The sequence below is a fragment of the Mercenaria mercenaria genome, chromosome 11 (genome assembly GCF_021730395.1).
Source record: "Mercenaria mercenaria strain notata chromosome 11, MADL_Memer_1, whole genome shotgun sequence".
Taxonomy (NCBI): Eukaryota; Metazoa; Mollusca; class Bivalvia; order Venerida; family Veneridae; genus Mercenaria; species Mercenaria mercenaria.
In genome coordinates, this window is record NC_069371.1 from 78,595,201 (window position 1) to 78,617,307 (window position 22,107).

Here is a 22,107-nt window from a genome sequence, read left to right on the forward strand (position 1 = left end):
TGCGCGTCCTCAGTGACTAATACGCATTCAAATCAGATTAGCAATAGAAAATGGAAGTCGGGAACCACGTATGTGGTATGTAATAAAGGTATGGACTACGACTGATGTTACGGGGCTTATATAACCTTTTAAAGTATAGTGTCAAAGTATCACAAAATACGTATTTGTTCCTTCATTATCGTGGAATAAAGAGCCGTCATTTGAAAGTTCAGGATAGTTAATACAGCCTTGCACAAGAATATCATTTTATTCATTTAAGTGACTGTTCTTCGGGCAAAAAAAAATCGAAAGACAGTGCGATCACTGCTCTATCAAGATGTTTTTTAAAAAAAAACAATGTAAGTGTTAGACGGAAGGAGATAATTGAATGTCCTCTTAAAAGATTTTAGCACACGTACATATGTTATCTATTCCACACGTAAAATATCTTAGGGATATGGCTGCTAGGTTTGAGAGTCGATAAAGCTTTGATTAGATCAAAGGTAGATTACGGTTGAAATTGTTTATGGTTCGGTAAGAAATTCATTATAACAAACGAGAGCATTCATACTCAAGGTCTTCGTACTGCAAATGGTGCGTGTAGAACATCGCAATTTGAAACTCTGTTTGTAGAAGTCAATAAACCATTTCTTTACACTCATCGAGAAACCCGTTTCACAATATGATTTGTGGGTACCAGCAAACACTTCCATTCCTGCTCAAAAACGTTCTTGGCCCGTGCTCACAGGATCAAAGCAATGCAATTCAGCCTAAGAGAGCTACTACATCAAGAAAAGGTCCAACACCAAGGAACTCGTGTTACTGTACCGTGTAAGGGTCATTTCTGCTGGCTTCAGTCATGTATCTCTATGCTTACTTGGTCAGGCGGCAAGCCTGTTAGCGGTATATGTGAGCTGTCCACGACGTGTATGTACATGTACTATGGAGCCAGAAGAAGTGACAGCGTCATATTCATGTTTACTTGAACTTAACCAATTTTAATAAATATTAGTAATAATATGATTACATTACATACAATTAGTGAAACCCCAAAATGTGTCAGCCCTCTTAAGCGACATGACTATTAAATGCTTTTCATTGCGACTCCACTCGTCATGGCAATGTAATATCATATCGTTTTCTCCTACAAAAACATTTCTTTTCAAATGCAACTAAATCATACCATACCGTGCATCTCGCAATTATGGGTTAATATTTTGATCAATAATACCTACTTTCATGAACAAATAACTCAAGCTGCCATACATTAAAAGGTTTCCTCTGTGATTTAACATTATTAAGGAACTCTTAGACTTCTAACATTCCAAGCAATAATATATACCACAGCAAGGGTTTCTTTTTTTTTTCAAATTAAAACATCCTCCTCTTTCTTACTCGTCTCAAATGGTAATAAAAAATTCAACTACTAGGTAGTTTCAAAATAATGGAATATATTTTGAACATTGTTAAAAATTTTTGACATGGCAGATTACACATACTAACACTTAATTCTGTTTTTACTTCGTTAAATTAGTAAATAATTCTTTTGTTATAGTGACCTGTACATAATGGTTTACAAACAAAATATACAATAAATACGACTATAAGAAAATTTCAATCATAAACTTATTAAAAATTTCACTTGATGAAATACTGATTTAAGACATCAATATATACGCTACTATATAGAGTAAAGTAATCTAAAATATTGAAATTCGACGGTAATTTACTTTTATAATTATGACTACATGTCCGTAAATACATTAATTGTGATATATATAATTATGAATAGTATAGAAGGCACGACTTCAATTTAGAGAACTTCATATAACTCGTTTAGCCACAGAAAGTACTATTTTCTTTAAAAGGTCTTTTTAACAAAAATAAACTAGGCGTTAATGATTTCATGAGAGACATATAAATGGATTTCAAGTATTTCTCTATTTACTATCTGACAAATGCGCTTATTTTATGCCCCACTGGTCTAGATATCTAACGCTATTTGCAGCATTATTTAAGTTAAAACGGCGGTGACGTCAAAGCTAGAAAACACACAGTGGGAAATAAAATTACACAGATCTTAAAGGAAGAAGGTTCCAAGAGTTTCGCAAATATGTAGCTTCCTTAATACGTACACAATTACAACAGAACATCAAATACTGATAAATACCATAAAACTCTCGAAGATAATAGGTCAGACCAAACGAATCGAAACTACATCGCTAAGAATCCATTATTTTGTTCTGAGATATGACTGCGATACTTTAACAATTCATTGTACATGTGTATAAACACTTTAATATACAGTCAACTCTCCATGATATTTGTTAAAAAATAAATGTATGTATATTTCTTTTTACTGTGTATCATATGTTATACATGTTTCTTGGTATATGTGTTGTAATCGCTAAAATGCGGAAATAAAAGAGTATGTATATATAGACATTAGAGGACTTTCTGTACGGTCTAGTATTTAGTTATCAGGTAATTTAAAAGTGCAGTATCTATCCCTTTTTTAAGATTAATTACACTATAATGTAATTTATAGCATTGCTAAATTTCAAATTAACTCCGTCGGTAAACTGGCGTCCGAACCACTGGAGAATTGTATCATATCATAAGACTGTAGCCTTACTGGTGCAATCCTGTATAAGAGACACGGGGTTGCACCTTAAAAGCATACGTTTGCTGTGTATATCCGGAATATGTTATATTTATTGGAAGGACTTAATATCTCACCCCCGCCAATCTTATCTCCACCCATTAAATGCATGAAAACGCAATCCAATCAAGGAAATGAAGTAAGATTTTCTGTTGTTCTAGTTTTGATGCCCGGCAACTATACATGTTATATTTGAGAATTTTATAAACAAAATTGCTAAGCAAGACATCTTTATAGTCAAACTAAGTGGAAAGCGATTTAATGGTTAACAGAGGTGAGATTGTAAGAAAAAAATTTCACTATTAAAGTCGACTTCTAAGCAAAATGCTTATGATTATTATCATGGATTTCTAGTAGAAACACGTTTGACTGATCAAGAAGTCCGGGGTTAGAATTGCGGTCCCGACGCTGGAAATTTCTGTGATAGGTTTGAGTGTGGCTCACCTTACTAAGAGGCCAAACTTGGTTCTTGTGTGTCGGTGTTTTACACGGGGCACGTTAAAGAAACAGACTGTCCATCCGCCAAGAGCTGAGCTAAGTTAACCAGACAGGCCTAATCGTATGAATTTCTCTATCACTGTTTTTGTGGGTTTTATGTGTCTCTAATGGTATTTCTTTGTGATTTAACGTCATTCGAAGTTACAAATATTCAATAAGACAGTATTGAAAAACCAAAACAATCATATCGCCTCCGCTACTACCAGTTAAACTCAATTTATTACAAGAATTATTTTACCACCGTATCCAGACAATCATTTTAATTTTGAATATAAGTCCATTAATATGTGAAAGTTCACTTGTGAATAACCAACGATATTGAATGGCTTAAAATCGAAATATGTGCAACAGCTTATTCGATTTTCGGTAAAACAACACCGAACATCATTCGCTGTTCCCAGCTTTCCCTTTGGGTATAGGAAATAAATCAATAATTAGCAATATACACGAACTTAACCAATTTTAAAGCTTCAGATAGCGCATCCATTCATTATGACATTGAGCTTATATTCCAAATAATTGAATTACGTTGCTATATATAATTTGGTTGTGTATATTAAAGCTATATTCTAATATGCTTTTCTCTGTTAAAACACTCTTACGCTAGAATGACATCACATTAACGTGCGATGACGTCAATGTTTTTGTTGCAACAAAGAAAGAGCGCTACTATATTTTGTTTACTGTTTTAGATTAAGGGCATATTAGAATAGAAATAATTTATAGCAAAACCGTGTTTTAACACTATTTATACACTCGAGCGGTAATACGTCGTACAAATAATTATTACGCCCGACGTATAACCGCCCATCGTGCATAAATAGTGATAAAACACTCTTTTGCTATTAATTATTTCTTAATTGAAACATCTTATATATATCTCAGAGAGGTTCTTTGTTCATTTTATCCTATAATGTTCGTCTTAGCAAGAAAAGTTTGAGGATATCTCGTCTTAACTCTCCCCCACTCCACGAGTCCTTGTTATAACCTGTCCTGCCTCTGTCACAGCTATTCCAGGCCCTTCAAGCGGTATGTGAAATGTTTCCATACTGTGCTCAAAATCGCATAGACATATTGTGGCTTAAATGTGATATGCATGTTTAAAGAACATCTGCAAAGGATTTAGGACACATTGTTACTGTTTCTTTTATTTCATATGATGACTTCTTCAATAGTCTTGTTCCTAAATAATTAAAAACGCTAAGGAACTTAAGTGTAGATAGGAAGATAGCAAGTGCTTTTTGTTGTTGTTGTTGTTGTTACGTGTCAATAGAATTTAACTCTTACTGAAGTGCATCAATGTCAGATAAATGATATTTATTATTAGGTTCATCACCTTGAAGGATAAGCAAGTCAAATGTTTAACATTTCGTTATTTACAATCTATCATATCTCAATTTATCGTTACAGTAATGCATTGTAAAACAGCTCGAAATTTCGAAGCATTTTCGATAGATATCGTATATTGCATTTCTGCTGATGATATTAGTATATTCCCCGTTTACTGTTATTTTTTCTCTGAATGTGACATTGACCTTTGGGCTAGGGGTACGGGTGTTGTGCATGACACGTCATCTCATCATGGGATACATTTGTGATATGTACTATTAGCATCCCTTCAAGGATGACAGAGTTATGAACTGGACAGGAAAAAACACAACCGACGTGTGACTTCCAAATGTGGCCTTGACTTGACCTTCAAGCTAGGATGTTGCGTATAACACGTCGCCTCACTATGGGATGCATTTGTGCGAAGAAATATTATAATTGTTTCAACAATGACAGAGTAAAGTACCGGACAGGAAAATAACACTATTCTATTTAACCTCTGAGTGTGACCTTGACCTTCAGACAAGAGGTCTGGATGTTATGCATGACACGTCGTCTGATTATGGAATATATAATAATGAAATCACTTCAATTGTATGATCGTGGGGAACATTTGTGACGAGTAAAATTAAGATCCCTTGATGGATGAGTGAGTTCCAGACAGGACAGGAATAAAAACCCTGCTGACATTTGACCGCTAACTGTAACTTGACCTTCGAGTTAGGGGTCCGAGTCAAGCGCATGACACTTTGCCTCACTATGGGGAACATTTGTGACAAGTAATAATAAAATCTTTGATGGATGACAAAGTTATAGACCGGATACGAATTCGAGACGAACGAACAAACGGACGGATGGACAATTATAACAATTATTTTTTGTAAAAGAATTAACTTCAGATTATGTTATATTTCACAATGTAATCTGGTCGCGAATTAGAATATGTAATGAAATATGACTAAAGAATTTATATTGATTATCAGTTTTATCCCTGGACGAAGAGCCAGAAAAAAAAGAGAACGTAACAAGAAAAAAATCGAGGTTTCTAGTCTACACATCGAGAGATTAAGACGAAACTGTTTTAGGTCTTGATTATTTCTAAGCACTTAGAACACTTTTGCTCTCATTCCTCGGCTAAAACATACTTGCTTGCTGAGTCAAACCTTATTTTTGACTGTTTAACTTTTTCTTTGAAGTTAATTTGAATTCCCCATTTTAGAATCTGCATCGGTGTGGTTAATTGACATTACAATTATGCGATTCAAGTTTGATATACGAAAGGAATATTGACTTTTGTTTTAAATTATATTATGTATATACGAACATAAAACACTGATATTCAACTTGGCATGGTTGATTCATGCCTTATCTAAAACATTCCTTATCAAACTGGTTTCTTAATGCTAAATTGATACTATTTCAAAATCAAGATTAAACGTAAATATTTATAAATTACAATCGTGGCCAGAGATTATCTATATGTTTATACCTTTTAGATATTGTGCACTCCCTCATATAGTTCTAAGTGAGAAACAAATATAAAAGTGTACTTCAATTCTTTCAAATTTAAAAGAACATGTTTAATTCCAAACAAATATTCCTTGCAAAATGCTTTAAACAAGGACAAGAATCCAATATGAATAGCCATGTTTCCACAACGTAGACTCCAAAAATAGAACCAACAGTAGCGAGTGTAATGCTTGCGCAAACCACAAACACATGCACACACGCACGCACGCACACACAGGGACAAAGAGAGAGAGAGGGGGGAGAAAAAACAAATAAACAACAAGGACAAAAGCCAAGTTCACAAACAGCTAATCATTAATCGGCACAGAGGTTTGTAATAGATCTACATCTGACACGAATTGAAAAAACAACGGCTCTTTTGATACATTCCTCAACTATGGGAATTTGCAACATAATCAATTCGTTAAAAAATTCTTACCTAATAATGACACTAATGAAGTGACCTTTGTAAATAACTAGGAAGGAAATAGAATCAGGATAATCCCTTTCAGATGATTTCCTTTTCTACAGTCTACTTTGACAAGTATAACCTAATTTATCATCCGGATGTTGTGATGATGCTACTTCAAGTTACAAGAATGGACTAATTACCATATACGGATGAGTTTTGATAAGCCTTGAGAAAGTATTCCGGACAATACTGTCTTAGAGACAAATCTCTGATATCTGCATTAAAAATACTTTAGTTGGAATAATCAGGAATCCTTCAGCTTCAGCATACTATCAAATTGCAAAACATTTAAATCCATTAGTAAGTAAAATCCTCCTGTCTTTAGTCTAGTACATTCATTCAACATATAATGAAGTTCTCTTTGGAAGGCAATAATTGATACTGCTTTTTGAAGAATAATTCTTTTTGAATGCTACTTGAAAAAAAGAAAAGTTTACGTCGGTTGACTCGACAAAATGTTTCAGTTACAAGGCTAGACAGTAAAGAACAATTTGTCAAGACGGAATATTTTTGTTAAAAACCTTTTTTTCGTTTTCGACATTATAAAATTCCTACCAATTTCACTTGTGATACATATTGTCAAAAAGAAAAAAAGATAAAGTAAGAACTCCACAGGTCGCTCAACACAACAAAAATGAAAAGTTTGATTAAGCCTGTTCATGGACGGTAGTGGTAATGCATGCTACCGTCCACGCCCTCTGGCCACTGGTTTAGCAGAACACAAGATGTACACATGTTACAAGTATCAAAACACAATTCAAGTGTTAACTTAAATAGTAACAATAACGTACAATTACAACGTTTGTACATTTCAATACCTCTCACGAACAGAGCGACTCAGTCAAACCAAGTTTGCTTCTGTTGCTCGATTGCGTTCTTTGCTTCCAAAGGATCTTCTCACAAATTTTATTCACGGATATTTGATATCTTACATCTGTATATTTGAATAAAACTAATCCAGATCGGTAGTCATGCTCCACAGAAGCACAGATGAAAATGTTATTGATACCTGTATTTATCGTGCAAATAAGGTAAAATAATTTTGCTAATGTACACTTGTTATAATTAAATCTTTAGCAGTAGTTTTGTGTTGCGAATGAGCGCAAGACAACATACTAAATAGCCTCACTGAATTTAATATTTATAACTACAGAGTTCCACATATTCATATCTAGTATAGCCGCGGATTTAAGAAACATCTTGTCACGAGAATTTGTTCAGAAAAAGAAATAAGACAATTGTCCGTGATCAGTCAAGAACAAAACTATAAGTGTGAAACGAGATATCAGTTAAATGATTATTAACAACAAAAAAGTATCGAGGCAAACTTGTCTCTAAAGTCTTTCTTAGAGCTAATATTGATACGTTTGTACGAGAAAATAATCATTTTGTTCAATTAAGCAATTTTCCGCTAGGCAAACTAAGGAAACAGAAAATAAAACTCAGCCAGGATCTTTAAGTAGATGCAGAATACAGTGCAGCTGTGTGAATAAAACTAAAGGACGGAATGGAATTGAATCTCCATTAGAATAACTACTAAACTGGCCGGCCTAAGTAGGTACTGTCATGACTTCCGAATTATGATGCTAAATACACAAAGCAGTTCGAAAAAATTGCAAATTGCTTTTTAGAAGACTCGCATAATGATGCAAGGAAGGAACTAGCTCGACAACAATTTAAACAGCTGCCTAATGATTTAACCGATCTTTTTGCCATGGCTACAGGAATGTCGAAAATCATAGTCACCAATATCTTTTGTAGTCTTTTCAGTTTTGGAGTAATTCCATGACCTTAGAATCAAGGAAATGTTTCAGTGTTTCTAAAGGGTCCCGTATAAGCGTGTATTTTTATAATGAGTTTTGTTGTACAAAATGTCAGATAAATCAATTGCATTACTTTCTTATGTCATATAGTATTCACGGGCACGTATTATGCATGTCACATTACCTTCCGTTTGTTTAGGAAATGCGTCACTGATATAGAAAATCACTTTTCTTATATATGAACTGTATGTTGGAAACTGAGAATTGTATGGCTTTAGTATCCCATAGTTACCGAAAAGGATGTTATGAGTAAAGATTATTGCATCAGAATTAAAATGTAAAGAACGCAACAAAATAATATCATAGCAGGCTCAGTATATAATTGGGTATGTTCATTTTAGTTTATAATATGGAACACCCTTCAGACCAACTGACACAGACCTGAATGGAATACATGATCCTAAAGGACCAGAAATAAAACACACTGAGATCAAGCAACACACTTTGGCATCACTTTAATTCCATTGATGTACAGAGGCCAGACTAATGCGACCAATTTCAATTTGTTTCTATTTTGTCTGATTCACTGGTCTCATTCTCACTGATTTGTATTTTTCTAATAACAAGGAATTGTACTGTGGATAGGCTGGACGAATACCTCACAACATGAATGAAAATGTTCCGTTTGATTATTAAAGACTAGCAGTAGTAGAAGATTATACATCGTATTCACTTATGTTCTCAAAGCTGATAGTTTTGAAATGTATGCCAAAAGTTTCTTTCGAAGTTTGTTTCATGTTTGAATAACGCGATTTTACAACAGAGATAAATTAAAAAAACTGGGTGTTTGAACGAAGAAAAACAAAATCATGAGAAAGAATGAAAGTTAACGATAACATACGGTCTACGTTTCCAAACGGCTTAAACCACTGGCACCAGACCAGAGAAAAGCACTGTAATTGTTACATTCTACCCCTAGTTACACTATATAAACCATGGTCACGAACGGGGAAAATACTAAACCTGTTTAACCGCGCATTTCTCACCTAAAACGCATATACCTAGGGGTAGGGTATAACATGTACAGTGGCATTTTCTGTCTGGTCTGGTGCCAGTTGTTAAAATAGAGGAAACGCATATTAAATGACTAAATGACAAAACTGATACCATTTTTTTTCATTTCTCAAGATAGGTCTGCATTCTCACATCATTTTTTTTTCTAATTAAATCGCGAGCTTTCAAAACGTAAAGATATACTAAAACAGTTCACCTATAAATAAGATAAAGTCGTATGTGAAATTGTTTGTTAGACTGATTTGAAAAATGCTTATCTCAGGCAATGTCTCATTTCTTGAGTCTATGGTGATTATTTAAATAAATTTCGTTTGGTTACTTCCCCTTAAATCTAAATTAACTTTGTGATTTTATGGTTCGTTGTCCATTCTTCTTCATAATAATCAAAGATTTAAAAATAGGTAGAAGGCACTCTCTTTTGATGTTACTGTCTTCAAAAATATCAAATTTACTTTTATAACACATACATTCTATTGATCTTCAAACCATGTCTAACAAAGAAAGTAAACTTTAAGCGTTAACTATAGCTTTCTACCTACTATGGCTAATAAAAATGAGACACGACTGCCTTTTAAAAATGTATGCATTTTAGAAATATGTAGGCAAACACATATATGAAAATCCTCTGGAAACATGGAGCACAACAAAGCATATTTTTGACTTAATGTCTTCAATAGAGGAAATGAAATGGAAACAACCCTCAGGTATCTTAATACTTAATCTGAATTCTATAAATACAGATGCATTGAATTGACTATCTGATCCCAAAGGAACATACAATATAACAACACTAAGTCTATACATTGTTATGAATCCTATTTCACTGTATAGGCCTGTATGTATTACCTGTGTATAACGTACTGCATACTTCTAGTGGTTAGTTTGTGAAAAACATTAAACTACTTGTTTAGAGATCAAGTTTAACATAACATTGTTTTGAATGCTTCTACAGGCAATATTTCAAGAAATACAAATTTTAAATATAATTGCAAAAATGTTCAAAGGACATAAAGCATTTAACTGGTTTCATAACTTCAAAGAAGAAAAGGCACAAATGTAAGATTCCATTTATCATCTGTTTGTTTATTTTGTTAAAGCATTGACATTGATCAGCCTCTCCTGTACCTAACATCACGTCAACTAGTGTACTGCTAAAGCATGAAATGACGTTCTTTTCGTCCCAAGACGTCAAAATATGATAAAACCATTACTGACGAGTGTTGTAGCCTCTGACTGCTGTTACACCCTTTCTTTTTTCTATATACAGAACTGCTTTCAATACTTTTTATTAAAAGTGCAAAATGTACAAAATTGTAATAATGAGCTATGAAAGTCTGCACGTTGAGTGTTATTGAAACTTATGAGAGCAAATTAAACATTCGAAGTAGAAACAATTAACATCTTTGTCTAAAGAAGTATAAATTACACTGTTAGTACAACAATTACATCAATATTGTTGACAACTGAAACGGTTATTGAATGGAATAAATTCAAGTTGGTAACAAATTGCTTTCAAGCAAATTAATTAAGAATATTTTTGTACTTATTTCTTTCCTTGTTAAGGCCATTCGGCAAGTATCATTACAATAAATGAGTATTTATCTACTCTGATATCAAATCATGCTCAAATTTATTATTTCAGAAAAATATCATTGTATGTTTAATTGTTTTGGGTTTACCGCCATCTTTCGATAACTTTGATTGATGTAACCACGGGTAGTTAATCTAACCATTGTTCCTGGATTCTGGACTACTACCAGACTGTTCTCCGGAAGTGACTGCTAACTTCTCTGCAGGAATCAGAGGTGGAGAAAATAATAATGACATTTGTTAAATAACAGCAAAATAACATTATCATTCATTTGTTTCTCTCTCAAAAGCAGACAGACCTTTCAAAACGTTATTTCATCGTGTGCCATATTAGAAAAAGAATGAAACATTTTTGATTTAGGATGGATTTTGACTTAAATACATCAACAATTTTATTGTTTTTATCTTTCTCCTTTCATTACAGATTGAAACCCTAGTGCAAAGAATGAAGTTATTGAATGCTTCTTTCACAATATTTCGACAACAATTCCTTAATGCACACTATCTCTAATAATTCATCCTCTAGAACCACTTAACATTCAGAGAGAAAAATGATTTCTGGTACCAATCTGTTAAAAGACTAAAAGGTCACTACTTATATGGGAGACATGAATATAGAGAAATGAGTATATATGAATGTTGAACGAGTAGGAATATGCAGTACAATCTGGGTGTGTATATACACTGACGATATATGAAAACGCAACAAACATACGCCTGAATATGTTTATGACTACAAAAAGCATCACCTTGAATTGTTCAACACATACACATCTCGATACTCTGTACCCACTGTGTTCAAATTTAATCAGCACAGCAGACTGTTAAATTAACACAATGGGTATAGGCTACCGAGATGTATATGTGTTGAACATTTCAAGGTGGTCCTTTTTTGTAGTAAAAATATATTCAGGCATATGCTTGTTGCGTTTTCATATCTCGTCAGTGTAATGCAGCATCGAAATCAACCTTATCGGATTTGTTGTGGAATGTGCACACTCCATAATACTCCTATGCGCTTTGCCGTAATTGGTCTGGTACAATGTGGTGGTGAGTAGTTCGTATTAACTATTCATGATTATAAAAAAACATACAGCGAGGCAGAACCTTCTGCATATACTAAACATCTTTGTAGATATATTTCTCTTAAAACTGAAAACGGATACGACAACTGAACTTTTTTAAATTACTTCTTTTAATTCCCCTTGAGTTATGTTGGATGTTGATTATTACTCAGCATTGAACGAACTGAATGGAACTGAAGATAAGAAAACGAGGAACACTCATTTTCACTTTGCCCTGAAATTGCGCAAATCGGTCCTATTGACAGATCACGATCTATGTAAATAAGTCATGTTTTACAATTCAGGCATAGAAATACAGAATAATGCAAATAAGGAAACCCTAAATGAATATCCATAAATAATATCAGTTGAGTACAAGGAAGCATTGAACAAAATAAACATCGACAGTCCTCTACCAGGAAAGAACACAATGAAGTGCAATATGAGGCACCTATTTGACAGAACAAAACAATTCCACCATATAACAAGGTGCGATCAAGTATTAAGATGGTGTAAAGAAGGAAATAAAGGCAATAGAATATTAATAACCCTCCAAGCCAAGCCAAGCTCAACGTTATTAAACAGTTTTTACTTCCGGAAACATACAGTGTTAATAGTACTTGAGAAAACACCTTCAAACAGATAAAACAAGTGAGAGAGGTGGTACACTAGTTAAAATGTCGGTCGCTCAACCGGGGGTCGTGGGTTCGAACCCCTGTCAGGTCTCGACATTGCTTTCTGATATGAAACTAGTATTGGTTTTTCCAGGAAGTGTACTGAAGACTGGTTCAAATAAGCTTAAAGTTTTAATCACAATTAAGCTAAAATAATTTTGTGTAAAGTAAACAGATTAATATTAAAAATGACATATGTTATCAGAGTGAGTGAGTGAGTGAGTTGGGTTTTACGGCGAATCGACACAAAAATATGTTATCAGAGGCAATATGGTAGGAGGCACTTAATTAATAAAACAGTACAAACCAGTACAAAATCGCTACACAACAAGGCTTCAAAAGGTATTTGACTTAGCTTAAGAATATTGTGTAGAAGTGATGCAAATTCAGGGCTTTGCAAACACTACTCCGACATAACTGGGCTCTCTCCTAATCACGATAAGCTAATACACGTACTTCAAAAAATATCTAAAACACTTTTCATTCTAAAATACTGTAGCGTGCACGGTCTAGCTCAGTATATTAAATATGATAAAATTTTCCTATTGGCTTCCTTGCCGAAAACAAATTATTCTTAAAATGATTGGTTGGTGAAATATAAAATAATTAATGCTAATCAATCTATCTCAATTTAACTGATGATGATCACTCAAAATTAGTGGATGGGATCTTGTAGTATGGAGATTCACAACAAACAATGCCTGAGGTGAATACCATACATTAAGATTTTACCAAAATACCACCAGATGTCGAGTTCCTATCATCGTGGAACTTAAACGGAACGCAATGTTCTGAGTAAGAACCCAGACTATGATAGGAGGTCAAGAACCCAATAGTATTGGCAATTTATTATATTATTTATTTCAGCGATGTTATTCAGTCGGTAGCTTGGCAGATTCGATCATTCGTGATGCTGCCTGGTATTTAACCTTTACCAACTGTAATTAATGAGCGCTCATGATAACAAAATCAAGCTCCTTATACAATGATCATCTAAGTGCGTATTGTCTTTAATTTGTGTATTCCGTAGAGAGCCTAAAACTATCGTAATTAACGTGTCATAGATGATTCTTTCTGATTTCATGAAAGATAGTGCTTATTTCATTAGTCTATCATCTAAATATTGAATTATGACGATCATCGCGTTCGAATATGATTGGTCTAACATTCTAGTACGAATCAAAGTATGCGGTAACTAATTATATCAAGGCTGAACACCACTAAATCCAGCTGTCTTTATTTCATAAAAATCCACTCACTTCAAACGGTGTTCGACATTTTCTAGCAATCAGATTTTCAGAGACTATATTCCATAAAGAACTAGATCGCTACTTAGAAAACAAAAGAAAAGGGTGTTAACTTTTATATAAGAAAACTACAGTTCGTTAAATACAACCGCTGAATTACTACTTATTCCTTCTTTCAATTCTCTTTTCGTGACATTAAATTCTTACGCCGCCATTTTTATCTACATGCGATAGAACATCCGATTTCATTAAATGCAAAGGTGATACACCACTAAATCCAGCTGTATTATTTCATATAAAATCCACTCACTTCATAACGGTGTTTACGACATTTTCTAGCATATCAGATTTTCAGAGACTTATATTCCCATAAAGAACTAGATCGCTACTTTAGAAAAACAAAAAGAAAAGGGGGTGTTAACTTTTATATAAGAAAACTACAGTTCGTTAAATACAACCCGCTGAATTTACTACTATTCGCTTCTTTCAATTTCTCTTTTCGTGACATTAAATTCTTACGCCGCCATTTTTATCTAGCATGCGATAGGAACATGCCGATTTCATTAGAATGCAAAGTGATACATACTGAAACGCGGTAGGGTAAAAGTAAGCACGTTGCTGCCGAGAAAATGCACTAGGAAAGGAAAAAAGATTAGTACTGTTTATATTTGGACTACTTGTGACTAGACCTGCGGAGGCTTACATTCTATTTGGTAGTGATCAGCCAATAAGAGAAATTTTTTGTTTGATTTTTCCATGAATTTACATTCATTCTCAAGGTACACCTATTTCACAATGATTCTGCTTTGTTTTGGTGCAAAATATTGAGAAAATGTAGAGAAATGACAATTCATTACAGGTCACCCCCATCCCCAAAAATATGCAAAATTTAGCCCTGTGCAAGCAATATTTCAATTAATTTTACCTTATTCGTGGAATTTACATTTAACATCCATTTAATCGTTACGATGTTTGTCATTTTCATTCAGAAACATGCTAATTTCAATATTATTTAGACAACTGAAGTGCTAAAATGCGAGAAAAGACATTTCTAGGTCCTAAAACGAACCAAAATAGTGCCACCTGGTCGAAAATTCGATCTAAATTCCAAAAACACAAGAAATTTAAGCGTTTTCAGCCATTTGTTACCGTTTTACATCATAAAGAAAAGATTAATGGCAATTCCATTCATTTTCGAGGGGTTTCAGAAAATAACATGTATTGCCCCTTATAGGCTGAACACCACTAAATCCAGCTGTTCTTTATTTCATATAAAATCCACTCACTTCATAACGGTGTATCGACATTTTCTAGCATATCAGATTTTCAGAGACTTATATTCCCATAAAGAACTAGATCGCTACTTTAGAAAAACAAAAAGAAAAGGGGTGTTAACTTTTATATAAGAAAACTACAGTCCGTTAAATACAACCCGCTGAATTTACTACTTTTCGCTTCTTTCAATTTCTCTTTTCGTGACATTAAATTCTTACGCCGCAATTTTTATCTAGCATGCGATAGGAACATGCCGCTTTTATTAGAATGCAAAGTGATACATACTGAAACGCGGAAGGGTAAAAGTAAGCACGTTGCTGCCGAGAAAATGCACTAGGAAAGGAAAAAAGATTAGTACTGTTTATATTTGGACTACTTGTGACTAGACCTGCGGAGGCTTACATTCTATTTGGTAGTGATCAGCCTCAAACATCCTGATAGAGGCATCTCGCCACAATACTCTGCATACTACAAAGTGGTGTTCTCACATAAAAGCGCAAAACATTTATACTATTTATTCCTTAAACTTTTACAGATAATTGTAATCAAACGCTTACAAAAAAGTAAACCGTTTAAGCAAATACTCTTCGCCGCTCGTTCGTTATTTAGGATTTGATAAACAAAAACCGGAAAACCTCCGTTGAATGACGAAAGCATCATGGTATCAACAAGCTGACATTATGCTTTGATGCTCAGCCTGTTTTAATTTTCCCATAGTTTTGATACAACTTGGTTCTATTTCCTCGGTCTTTGATTCCCGTAAGTATATTCTACAACTCGAATGATGGAATGGAATAGATAAAACATGGATAGTTCACGTATAGTCCACTACAGAGTGGTTCCTTAAGAGGAGTACTAGCGTACGTGTGTACAAACAAATATCATTTATTGTTATAAAAATAACACAATCTTTGTTTTGATCAGAAAAGGTACAGTCAGGGATTAGTGTTTTTAAAAGACTTTTTTACCTCCTCTTATCCTACACAAAGTGTTAAAACTACGAAGGGATGAGATGATAAGAAGTGTCTCGAGAAGAGACAAAACAACTTCTATCAGTATATTATCATTTCTATAAATCTTTTCGAACGTCAAAACATCCTTTAAAGCTGTCTTTATATATTTGCACCTATATTCTGAGCTATAGTGGTCTCGAATTTATGATAACAGAACTACAGTTGGTCGGTAAAGTGTGTAGTGCAGAATTTTGCAAGCAACATGCCAATTTTTCTAGCAGTGTTCCGACTGTTACAGATATTCAAAGCCACTCCCTGTCGTCTCTTATTTAGGATTAATTGTTGTTTGCACGGAATGACAAACGTTTTTTTCTTGTCATTCCATCTTATAATACTTGCAGATCTGTCTCTGTGTGTTAATTAATAGTGTTATCATATTATCGATACTGAAAATTAAAACCAATGAATAAAACTGACTTTGACTAAAATTATGTTTTGAAGAGAGTTGTGCGTTTCAGAAAGTAGTTATTCATTTTTACCTTTCTCCTTAGTTATTTCTGCGCATGAGCTACATGTTATAAAGTTTTGTTTTCTTATGACAATAACTCTAGACTGAAAAAAATATCGTTATCGGCGTTCTAGCAACGGTTGAAGTTAATATCCAATCATCTGCTTCCATAATATGACTAGAAGTATGAACACTAAAAATGTCACTACAAGCTTCAAAGCATATCAAAAACTTCCAGATATATTTAAGATATCTGACACTGAGTAACAAAACAAGGGTAAAGACTTATCGATAAAAACTAAAATGTATTTTCACTTCTAAGCGGCAAGTCCAAATAAATTGTAATTTGGTATACATGACTAAAGATAAACAGACAAAAAGCATATGGTTTGGTAACGTTGCAATATTTACTCAGGAGACAACTTTCTCCTGCTCGTCGACATAATTGTCTTAAAAATAGCCTGCTATATAATTAATGCAGACGTTTTCTATTTCCCGAGAGACAGATAAAAGGAATTTTAGTATTTCACTATTTGCTGTTTGAAAAATTGGCTTATTTACATTATTTAGCCTAATGTCCAACTTGTCTTGATACACTTTGGTAAGTTAAACATATCTTAAATGAAAAGGCATCGGTGTGAAGTATGCAAACAGAAGATAACAAAAACATTTATAGTTGCATTCGTCCCAAATGTTTAGCTTCAAAATAATTCACTGTCGTCCAATTAATTACATATTAATATATTACGCCCCCTTAATGCAAAAAGGTACCAAGTGCCTTCTTTATTCATATGCTCACGGTACCTTTTTGCATTAAGGAGGTAGGTTACCTTAATTTTTGTAAGTGCGCATGTCCAACCGGAAGCTAACGTGACGATTTACGACGACGTTTACGACAAACAAAATGTGTTTGTATATCCATTCTTCTGGAAATAAATCTTGAACCTGCCTCCGCTCTTATGTTTAATGGTTTAATAATGCAGAAATAATGAATGAATTGCCACAGAAACGCTTCAAAACATTGTTGCCTGAAAATGACGTCATGACGTTACGTGTCAGTTACCGCGCAAAATTAATAGCTTTTATTTTGAAAGTACGTTATTCTGTGCTTTTTCTTTATTTGAACTGTTTTAAACAGCCATTATTTGCTGAAATACTTTTTATTAGTCTTTTGCTCTGAAAAATGATCAATATTTTGATTCTTTTATGCAATTATATTGAAATGTTTTGCGGAATGTAAGAAAATGGATGATGGTAACTGATGTGATTGGGAATATAGTTGGCTGAAAAGTAACTTATTACGGTCATTTACAAATAAAAAATGGGCAGTTTGATTTGTTATACCTATTTCCCAGTTTCCGTTGATAATTTGTTACTTAAATACTAAAACTAAGCCCTAAAATTGTTCAAATTTCAGTATAAAATTGTGGTGTCTTGAATTAAATTGATGTTACCATGGAAACGAAGCCCGTGACCTATATGTCTAATTGTAAAATTCAAAAGCGTTGACACTGGTCTATTTAAGGAACACAGCTTCGGCTTTTTATTTTCATTTCAACAATATCCATGAGAATAATAGCAGCAGCTGTGAAATTTGTTAAATTAACTGCAATTCATACGAAAATATTACTAACGTTAGAAATAAGATGTTTTAAAGCTACATTAACAAGAAAGATAATTTTATATAATATTTTTTATAAGAAATTACGATAAAAAGCAACATATAAGCTATTTTAAACATCTCTGTTGCCATGGTTACTCTAAAATTTAAGAAAAACATAGTACCATGTAAAGTTCTTGTTATTTTGCTAATCATATTATCCAAATATTCCATATTGGTCAATAACAGAATGGCACTGAAGCCGTCGAAAAACCCGTTTTCATACATAATTGTTGAAAAATGAGAGAAAATGCGTTACCATGGAAACACGAGCCCCGCGACATATACATTTTAAGCTTTTATTAGAAAGCTAATGCGCATACTAGTAAAACTATTAATTATGCAGACTTCTACGGATAACAATGAAACCAAAATACACTGAAAACTGTTAAATATCCGTATTTTCCTTCTTCTTTCTATATAAAATACCTTAAGAGGGTCATGTACTTCAAACCTGGATAAAAAATGTACTTGAAGGGACAGAGATAAACGGAACTGGGATTGTAGCAGTTAAAGCATTAAATTACACGAAATACAAAAAATCACTGCGGTTCAACTAATTTGAATTTACCCTGGTAACAAGGTAACCTACCTCCTTAAGGGGACGATAATGAACATTGTAACTGATTCCTGAACATTATGAAAACGAAGAGTCATGTTAAATGATTATCTTACATAAGCAAATAAATACAAAAAAAAATGATAATTTGCAGAAGTATATGATACTTTATTTTCCTATTAACGGTTTAAATATTTAAAAGAACTATTATGGATTTTTATGCACTTCTTAAAGAAACCTTAAGATTATTCTGACAATGCATAGTAAAAATATTCAATAATAAAAGATTTTCTAGTTAAATACAACAATATCTTGCTAAAACCAAACAAATTCATTGTATTGCAAGAGTTATACAATTAATCTAAATCTGCTTTGGATATTAAACATGAATACTATTCAATTTATTGCTTCCCAAATATGAGTTCAATGATACATGTTAGCTACAAGAATATCAATATTTATGATATTATTATTAAAATCCACGAATAAGTTACATAAATTAATATGTACATGTTGTCTTTGTGAACGGGAAACAAATGGAAGTATCCCCAACGATATTTCAAATCTGTAGTAGGGCAGACCGATTTGCTAACTAACTGTATCCATGCTTGTCCAAAGTTGAGGGATAAAACAAACCTACATGATGAAGTCTAAATTCAAAAGCAGTTTAATACTATCAGTATTTCGGTTGTGGGAAGAACAAATTATTATTAGAATAATGACATGAAATGCCTTACCTGTGTCATAAAGAGGATCTGTGTTCATTTTCTCCTGACATTCCCGTCTTAAAGCTGCAAATAACTGGAGTAATCGTTGTGGATATCTGGACTGAACCCTCCTAGGTGTCCCTGTCACAAGCTGTCCTGCTTCAGTCACAGTTATTCCAGATACTTCATGTGTATGAAATGTCTCATTTTCTTCCAAAGCAGTTCTATTGAACATCTCGGTATTTTCTAAGTTAAAATGTGTTAAATCCTTAATATATTTTCAAGCATAATTGTCTCGTATATTAAGATAAATTGTAACTGTATTTATTTACACGTTAATGGAGTAATTCAAAAATACTATGTGGCGAAGAAATACTTAACGTTCATTGTAATGGTCTAGTTTCTAAGTAACCGAGCACAAGAACTTTAAAAAAAATAAGAAGAATTACATCAAAACAAATTATGTCTTTGAAGTAAACACGTATAATCTTCAACAGTTACAATAATTGTTGATATTACTGCGACGAATCAAATATATCTGCCAATAAACTCATTGTTTGCGGTTTTGAACCTCATAATTTCATACCCGGATTCAACGTGACTGGTCTGATTGTTGAACTAAGTTCTGTTTATTTTCATCACTATTTTATTTTATCTTATGTTTGTTGAACTAAGATCTGTTGATTCTCTCCACTTGTTTTAATTTCATCTTTTCACAACATTTTCAAAAGCGTTTTGTCACGCGTCCAGATAAACATAAACTAGAATGAATATCTTTATGAGAAGTTATGTGGAATCAACATTTGTTCGGCTAATGAGGAGGTAATAGTTTTATTTGAAAGTATTCATTTTAAGCTAAACAATAATTTGATTCTACCATATAAATGATATGTATTTCTCCGAATTAGTTTCCTTATTGATACAATCAGGTAATATTTTAACGCTCCAGACAGTAATTCTATATTTTAAAACAATATTATCTTGTAGTTATAAACAATTTATCTCGTAATGAAAATATTATATAGTTTTCAACAGTATACTCGTAGTATCTTGTACATGTAATCAAGGTAAAACGTTTAATAATTCACAAATTTAGTTTAAACGCCACTTCCATCAGGAATGTAACAAATATCCAAGTGAATGTCAAATATTACTTTCGTTTTGACTGTAAAATTCCTATCAGAATAATTTACTCCCTGTAGATATTTTCCAGTTATATATTTCAGAATAAGGGAAAGATATGTCGCTTCTGTCAACTGACAGCACAACATAAATTTAATCACATTTTGGTCTAAGACACGTTTTTATTTGTAAATATATATACAGTTAGCACATGTGAACTAGTTCAACCGATAACGTCTACGCTAATAGCAGTGATAAAGTCGTAACAGTTAAGAATCGACAGAATTTAACAAATTATGAGCGGAAGATAAACGTTTTGTATCTTTACACCATGCCTATTATAGGTTAAAAAATTAATTTGAAAAGAGTTAAATTGTATCTTCCTATTACCTGTCTTTTACATCAAGTTTTTTATTACTTATAAAATAATGATTTAAGAAGTAAAACATCGCACAGAGGATCCTTTGGAAGCTTGGAATGTTTCCAATTAAATATGTGAAAAGACCATTTGAAAGAATACAACGCAATTAGGCAACATAACAGCAGACTTAGTTTGTCTAAGACTGTTCACGAGAGATTATAAAATGTGCAACGCCGAAGTTCAACCTTAACTATTTAAACATAATTATGGATCTTAGACTTTTTTGGGGGAGGCTGGGGATGGGGTTAACGTCGCACCGACACAATTATAGGCCATATGGTGACTTTCCAGACTTGATGGTCGAGGAAGACCCCAGGTGCCCCTCCTTGCATTATTTCATCAAGGGCGTGCACCTGGATAAAACTACCGACCTTCCGTAAGCCCGCTGGATGGCTTCCTCACATGAAGAATTCAACGCCCAGAGTGAGCCTCGAACCCGCATCAATGAGGGGTAAGTTATTTCAAGTCAGAGACCTTAACCACTTGGCCACGGAGGTCCCCTTAGACTTATCAATAGAAATAATGATGTATAAAAATTGTGATGTGTAATCTACTTCAACACTCGTTCAATTAATTATATCAAAACTACTTTAAACTTTGTTCAAAATATTAATAGGAAGTGCCTCATTCATTTTATTTCTTAAAAAAAATTTCAGATGCAAAACCATATATAGCATTCAAAATAAAAGCTTCGGTGAAAGTATTCCCTCAGTTTACATGTATTGTTCAATCTAAGTGTGTATCTATGGAAATGATAAATAAAATGTATTAGTAAAATAATAAACCTCACAAAACATGCAACATGTCAAACCTTTAGTTTAGTAATGCATAACTAAGTGATCATTAACTAAGTCTGAAGATGTACAATATCTTAAGATATCTCCGTGCATATATGCAAAGACATTGTAAATACGTCGAATGTTTAACAAGTTTGATAACAAACTAATCACTAAGAAGTGGGATTTTGTTGGCAAAGCCAGGTGTGATAAATAGGAATGTCAAACCATATACACAAACGTGCACTTTTAAAGTTTCAGCCGG

General features: G+C 33.3%; 1 protein-coding gene across 1 annotated transcript in view; it reads right to left on the reverse strand.

Annotated features, from left to right (window-relative positions):
• The window catches only part of LOC123531953 (calcitonin receptor-like), a 118,834-nt gene extending 97,974 nt beyond the window's left edge, over positions 1 to 20,860 (reverse strand). Inside the window, exons 1-2 of the mRNA XM_053517833.1 lie at positions 20,110 to 20,860; positions 19,554 to 19,769 (exon numbers count right to left, since the gene is read on the reverse strand). Of these exons, the coding sequence (XP_053373808.1) occupies positions 19,554 to 19,758 (205 nt within the window). The 5' untranslated portion in view covers positions 19,759 to 19,769; positions 20,110 to 20,860. The remainder of the gene's footprint in view (positions 1 to 19,553; positions 19,770 to 20,109) is intronic.
• Between the last annotated feature and the right edge of the window lie 1,247 nt (positions 20,861 to 22,107).